Here is a 7,425-nt window from a genome sequence, read left to right as displayed (position 1 = left end):
TCTAAGAAACAGGCAATGCGAATGCTGGTGCAAACGCAAAACCAAACGCTAACCCTAACCCTAACCCTATTCCTAACCCTAGCCCTAACTCTAGCCCTAGCCCTAACCCAAAGGCTATTAGCAAGGGGTACAGCTAATTGCAATTCTAAGCCTAATCCTGAACCAATGCTGGCGAAAACGATCAAAAAACGATAAAACACATCAACCCGAGCCCAAACCCTAACCCCAACCCTAATCCTAATCCTAAACCAAAGTATAATATCAAGCCATACAGCTAATTGCAATTCTAAGACACATACAATGCGAATGCTGGTGCAAACGCAAAATCAAACGCTAACCCTAAACCTAACCCTAACACTAACCCTAACCCTAACCCAAATACTGACCCTAGCCCTGAACCAAATCTAATACCTTAAGCTTCCATTTATTTGAATTTCTAAGCCTGGCCTTGAACTTATGCTGTTGAAAACGAGTAAAAAAACCGAAAAAACAACATTAACCCTAACCCTAACACTAACCCTAACCCTAACCCTAACCCTAACCCTAATCCTGACTCTAGCCCTAGCCCTAAACCAAATCTAATACCCAAGCTTACATTTATTTGAAATTCTAAGCCTGGCCTTGAACTAATGCTGTTGAAAACGAGTAAAAAACGACAAAAAAACATTAACCCTAACCCTAACCCTAACCTTAATCCTAACCCTAACCCTAGCCCTAACTCTAGCCCTAGCCCTAAACTAAAGGCTATTATCAAGGGGTACAGCTAATTGCAATTCTTAGGCTAATCCTGAACCAATGCTGGCGAAAACGATCAAAAACATTAACCCTAACCCTAACCCTAACCCTACCCCTAACCCTTACCCTAACCCTAATCCTAAAGCAAAATATAATACAAAGCTTACATTTGTTTGCAATTCTAAGCGTGGCCTTGAACTAATGCTGGTGAAAACGAGAAAAAAACGACAAAAACCATTAACCCTCACCCTAACCCTAACCGTAACCCTAACCCTAACTTTAGACTTAGCCCTAAACCAAAGGCTATTAGGAAGGGGTACAGCTAATTACAATTCTAAGCCTAATCCAGAACCAATGCTGGCGAAAACGATCAAAACACGATAAAAAACATAAACCCTAACCCTAACCCTAACCCTACTCCCTAACCCTAATCCTAAAGCAAAATATAATACCAAGGCATCCAGCTTATTGGATGTCTAAGCCACAGGCAATGCGAATGCAGGTGCAAACGCAAACCCGAACGCTAACGCTAACCCTAACCCTTACCCTAACCCTAACCCTAACCCAAACACTGACCCTAGCGCTGAACCAAATCTAATACCAAAGCTTTCAATTATTTGCAATTCTAATCCTGGCCTTGAACTAACGCTGTTGGAAACGAGTAAAAAACGAAAACAACAACATTAACCCTAACCCTAACCCTAACCCTAACTCTAGCCCTAGCCCTAAACCAAATCTAATACCCAAGCTTACATTTGTTCGCAACACTAATCCTAAACCAAAATCTAATACCAAGGCATACACCTAATTGCAATTCTAAGAAACAGGCAATGCTAATGCTGGTGCAAACGCAAAACCAAACGCTAACCCTAACCCTAACCCTAACCCTAACCCTAGCCCTAACTCTAGCCCTAGCCCTAACCCAAAGGCTATTAGCAAGGGGTACAGCTAATTGCAATTCTAAGCCTCATCCTGAACCAATGCTGGCGAAAACGATCAAAAAACGATAACAAACTTTAACCCTAGCCCTAACCCTAATCCTAAACAGAAATATAATATCAAGCCATACAGCTAATTGCAATTCTAAGAAACATGCAATGCGAAGCTGGTGCAAACGCAAAACTAAACGCAAACCCAAACCCTAACACTAACCCTAACCCTAACCCTAACCCTAACCCTAACCCTAACCCTAACCCTAGCCCTAACTCTAGCCTTAGCCCTAAACTAAAGGCTATTAGCAAGGGGTACAGCTAATTGCAATTCTAAGCCTAATCCTGAACCAATGCTGGCGAAAACGATCAAAAAACGATAAAAAAACATTAACCCTAGCCCTAACCCTAACCCCAACCCTAACCCTAATCCTAAACCAAAATATAATATCAAGCCATACAGCTTATTGCAATTCTAAGAAACAGGCAATGCGAAGCTGATGCAAACGCAAAACTAAATGCTAACCCAAACCCTAACCCTAACCCTAACCCTAACCCTAACCCTAGCCCTACCTCTAGCCCTAGCCCTAAACTAAAGGCTATTAGCAAGGGGTACAGCTAATTGCAATTCTAAGCCTAATCCTGAACCAATGCTGGCGAAAACGATCAAAAACATTAACCCTGACCCTAACCCTAACCCTAACCCTAGCCCTACCTCTAGCCCTAGCCCTAAACTAAAGGCTATTAGCAAGGGGTACAGCTAATTGCAATTCTAAGCCTAATCCTGAACCAATGCTGGCGAAAACGATCAAAAACATTAACCCTGACCCTAACCCTAACCCTAACCCTAACCCTGACCCTAACTCTAGACCTAGCCCTAAACCAAAGGCTATTAGGAAGCGGTACAGCTAATTGCAATTCTAAGCCTAATCCTGAACCAATGATGGCGAAAACGATCAAAAAACGATGAAAACCATTAACCCTAACCCTAACCCTAACCCTAACCCCAACACTAACCCTAATCCTAAACCAAAATCTAATACCAAGGCATACACCTAATTGCAATTCTAAGAAACAGGCAATGCGAATGCTGGTGCAAACGCAAAACCAAACGCTAGCCCTAACCCTAACCCTAACCCTAACCCTAACCCTAACCCTGGCCCTAACTCTAGCCCTAGCCCTAAACCAATGGCTATTAGCAAGGAGTACAGCTAATTGCAATTCTAAGCCTAATCCTGAACCAATGCTGGCGAAAACGATCAAAAAACGATAAAAAACATTAACCCTAACCCTAACCCTAACCTTAACCCTAACCCTAACCCTAACCCTAACCCCAACCCTAACCCTAATCCTGAACCAAAATATAATACCAAGCCATACAGTTAATTGCAATTCTAAGCCACAGGCAATGCGAATGCTGGTGCAAACGCAAAACCGAAAGCTAACCCTAACCCTAACCCTAACCCTAACCCTAACCCTAACCCTAACCCTAACCCAAACACTGACCCTAGCCCTGAACCAAATATAACACCTTAAGCTTCCATTTATTTGCAATTCTAAGCCTGGCCTTGAACTAATGCTGTTGAAAAGGAATAAAAAACGACAAAAAAACATTAACCCTAACCCTTACCTTAACCCTAACCCTAACCCTAACCCTAACTCTAGCCCTAGCCCTAAACCAAAGGCTATTAGGAAGGGGTACAGCTAATTGAAATACTAAGCCTAATCCTGAACCAATGCTTGCGAAAACGATCAAAAAATGCTGTTGAAAACGAGTAAAGAAAACGACAAAAAAACATTAACCCTAACCCTAACCCTAACCCTAACCCTAACTCTAGCCCTAGCCCTAAACAAAATCTAATACCCAAGCATACATTTATTTGCAATTCTAAAGCCTGGCCCAGAACTAATGATGTTGAAAACCAGTAAAAAAACGACAAAAAAACATTAACCCTAACCGTAACCCTACCCCTAACCCTAACCCTAACCCTAACTCTAGCCCTAGCCCTGAACCAAAGGCTATTAGTAATGGGTACAGCTAATTGCAATACTAAGCCTAATCCTGAACCAATGCTGGCGAAAACGATCAAAAAACGATAAAACACATTAACCCTAACCCTAACCCTAACCCTTATCCTAAACCAAAATCTAATTCCAAGGCATACAGCTAATTGCAAATCTAAGACACAGGCAATGCGAATGCTGGTGCAAACGCAAAACCAAACGCTAACCCTAACCCCAACCCTAACCCTAACCTTAATTCTAATTCCAACCCTTGCCCTAACTCTAGCCCTAGCTCTAAACCAAAGGCTATTAGGAAGGGGTACAGCTAATTGCAATTCTAAGCCCAATCATGAACCAATGCTGGCGAAAAAGATCAAAAAACGATAAAAAACATTAACACAAGCATCTGCATGCCGCACTCACACAACGAGCAACCAGTTTGGGGAATAGGAGGGTTTGTCAATTGCTTTGCCAGGCTCCGAGTGAGTGACAGCTTAGAGCTGTGTGAATGTGTGTGTATGGCAGCTGGGCAGGGCCCTGCTGCGGAGGCTGAGTGAGCCGTATGGAGGCAGCCGGGCAGGGCCCGGCTGCGGAGGCTGAGTGAGCCGTATTGAGAGGCTGAGTGAGCCGAGGCTGAGTGAGCCGTCTGAGTGTGAGAGGCTGAATGAGCCGTATGAGGAGCCTGGTAAGCAAGGTTGACTCCCCAAATAGAGAACCTCCTATTCACTGTTAACTGTAGAGGGGGTGCCACAGATTGTGGACAATAGTAGAGTGATATTGAGTTACTGAGTGTACAGTCGGTACATAGGTGGCATTCGGTTATGCTCTGGCACCCACAATAAGTGGGCTCAGTCTGTCCCATCAGCGCTTACCCAGGACCGGTGCTGCCAGCTTTCATGGCAGTTTGCATGTGGGCTTCCGTCACTCGGCTGTGCAAGGCACGGCCGAAGTCTCCCCAGGAATGGACGTAAGAGCACGCACGGGAGTGGGCATGTGAGCGGCGGTAGGGTGGCACGAATGGAATCGCTTGAAATCTTGCCTGGAGAGAGCGTCAGCAAGGATGTTGGTAGTTCCCGGTATGTGACGGGCGGTGACCATAAAATTACCCTTGGCGCAGATGAAGAAGAGCTGCCGTAGGAGTGACATCACATTAGGGCAGCGACTGGTGCCAGACTTGAGAACAGCGGCGACAGCTTCGTTGTCGGTATGGAAGCGGATACGCTTGCGACACCACTGGTGGCCCCACGTAGCACATGCAATGCAGATGGGGTACAGCTCCTTGAACGTAATGCAGAGCGGAGTGTGTTGTGGTGACCAGGTGTCGGCGAACCAATGCGTGCCGTAAACTGCGCCATGCCCAATGGCGCCAGATGCGTCAGTTTCTATCAGGATGTCGCTGGCCAGAGTCTCCTGCAGATCGAGGAAGAATGACTTGCCATTCCAGCCATCGAGTAGGTGAGACCACCAAAGAAGGTCCAGATGACATTCTGGGGAGAGACGGATGCGGTGGTAGGGCTTGGAAACGTTGCGCGTGGCATCGTACAGTCGGCGCATGAATGTACGGCCCGGCGTGATGACGCGGCTGGCAAAGTTCAGCTTGCCCAACAGCTGTTCAAGCTCCCGTAGACGGCAGGATTGGCGTTGGCGAAAGGCCAATAGTCTGGAGCGGATGTCGTCAGCCTTGTCCTGTGGGAGACGAGCCACTTTCTGGACGGAGTCCAGTTCGATGCCCAGGAAGGTGAGACAGGAGGTTGGGCCGACTGTCTTTTCGTCGGCAATGGGAACTCCCAGGTAGCGGAATACGGAGAGGACTACGTTCAGACGCTGCGCACATAGCGTTGAGTTTGCAGGGCCACAGAGCCAGAAGTCGTCCAGAAGGTGCAGGAGGTGGGGAACCTGGAACAGTTCACAGCTTATCTGGCAAAGTGCGTCCGCAATGCAGTTAAACAAGTAGGGTGCGGACCTCAGCCCGAATGGCAGTACTTTGTCATAGTAGAATTGGCCCTGCCACTGGAAACCCAACAAATGGTATGCAGTGGGTGCGACCGGGACCAGTCGAAATGCATTGCGTATGTCGAGCTTCGCCATCAAGGCACCGGTACCTTGACGTTGCAGACGCTCAATGGCATCGTCCACTGTGACATAATGTAGGGAGAACGAATCCTTGTTTATTCCATCATTGACAGACATACGGTCAGGGTAAGACAGGTGGTGAATGAGGCGGAATTTCCCGTTGTTCTTGGGCACTACGCCGAGCGGAGAGCATACAAATGGGTGGAAAGGCTGGACCGAGAAAGGACCGGCCGATTCGTCACGTCGGACCCGGTCAGCAATTTGTTGTTGTACAAACTGAGCATGTTCAATGGCAGTTGGGAGGTTGCCGGAGATGATAGATAACCCTAACCCTAACCCTAACCCTAGCCCCAACCCTAACCCTAATCCTAAACCAAAATCTAATACCAAGGCATACAGCTAATTGCAATTCTATGACACAGGCAATGCGAATGCTGGTGCCAACGCAAAATCAAACGCTAACCCTAACCCTAACCCTAACCCTAACCCAAACAATGACTCTAGCCCTGAACCAAATCTAATACCTTAAGCTTCCATTTATTTCCAATTCTAAGCCTGGCCTTGAACTAATGCTATTGAAAACGAGTAAAATAACGACAAAAAACATTAACCCTAACCCTAACCCTAACCCTAACTCTAGACCTAGCCCTAAACCAAAGGCTTTTAGTAAGGGGTACAGCTAATTGCAATTCTAAGCCTTATCCTGAACCAATGCTGGCGAAAACGATCAAAAAACGATAAAAAACATTAACCCTAACCCTAACCCCAAGCCTAACCCTAATCCTAAACCAAAATCTAATACCAAGGCATACACCTAATTGCAATTCTAAGAAACAGGCAATGCGAATGCTGGTGCAAACGCAAAAACAAAACGCTAACCCTAACCCTAACCCTAACCCTAACCCAAACCCTAATCCTAATCTAACCCTAACCCTAGCCCTAACTCTAGCACTAGCCCTAAACCAAAGGTTATTAGGAACGGAGTTGTAATTCTAAGCCTAGTCCTGAACCAATGCGGGCGAAAACGATCAAAAACATTAACCCTAACCCTAACCCCAAGCCTTTTTTTTACAGTGTAGGTCGGAAGCAGTTTCCCACGCTCCTGTGTTTTTGGGCTTTTTTACCTGTGTAGAGACTGTCCGATGCCAGGTACAACACTGTCCTGGGCTATGGCGACAGGCGTGCCAATAGATGTCGAGCGTCCGGCAGATCTGGTGTCCCCCACCTTCGAATCGGCAAGTTCAAACCAGAGTACTAGTATGGAGAAATCTTACTTTCTGAAGATCGTTGAGATACTGGAGCTAGACCGCAGTGCAGCTGAGGATAGGGAGAAACGACTTCTAAATCGTATCGACCACCTTACGCGGAAGGTAGAAGCGCTCACAAACGAGATGACGGCCAAAGACGCCAAGGATCTCCCTCGGTGCAAAAATCATCCCAGAAGAAACAGAAGCGAGTTGCAGCTTCCAGCCCTGGCGTACCCGTACCCGTAGCTGGCTGTCCTCAAAAGGAACTAGTACGAGATTCGGTTGAACCATGCTCCTCAGTTGTACGTACCGAACAACAAGATACCGGCATGACTGAAGCGTCCAGGGTGCATCAAATGGACCCAGATGCTCCAACTGATGCAAAACCTGGCAAACAAGGACTTTCCAGAATGCTCCCTACTTTTGAAGAGGATGCG

The 7,425-nt window shown here is 46.4% G+C and overlaps 1 protein-coding gene across 1 annotated transcript; it reads right to left on the bottom strand.

Moving 5' to 3' along the window:
* Positions 1–4,589: 4,589 nt before the first annotated feature.
* Positions 4,590–5,858, bottom strand: LOC135829066 (uncharacterized). Its single transcript, XM_065341505.1, has one exon. The coding sequence runs from the start codon at positions 5,856–5,858 to the stop codon at positions 4,590–4,592; it is 1,269 nt and encodes a 422-aa protein (XP_065197577.1).
* Between the last annotated feature and the right edge of the window lie 1,567 nt (positions 5,859–7,425).

Source organism: Sycon ciliatum, chromosome 1, assembly GCF_964019385.1.
Source record: "Sycon ciliatum chromosome 1, ocSycCili1.1, whole genome shotgun sequence".
Lineage (NCBI taxonomy): Eukaryota > Metazoa > Porifera > Calcarea > Leucosolenida > Sycettidae > Sycon > Sycon ciliatum.
Note: the sequence above shows the minus strand (reverse complement) of the source record. Positions and strands in the feature narration are given on the sequence as shown.

Bases quoted from the DNA above. Each gene is read 5' to 3' on its own strand.
- LOC135829066 (XM_065341505.1), bottom strand. From the start codon at position 5,858: ATGTCTGTCAATGATGGAATAAACAAGGATTCGTTCTCCCTACATTAT.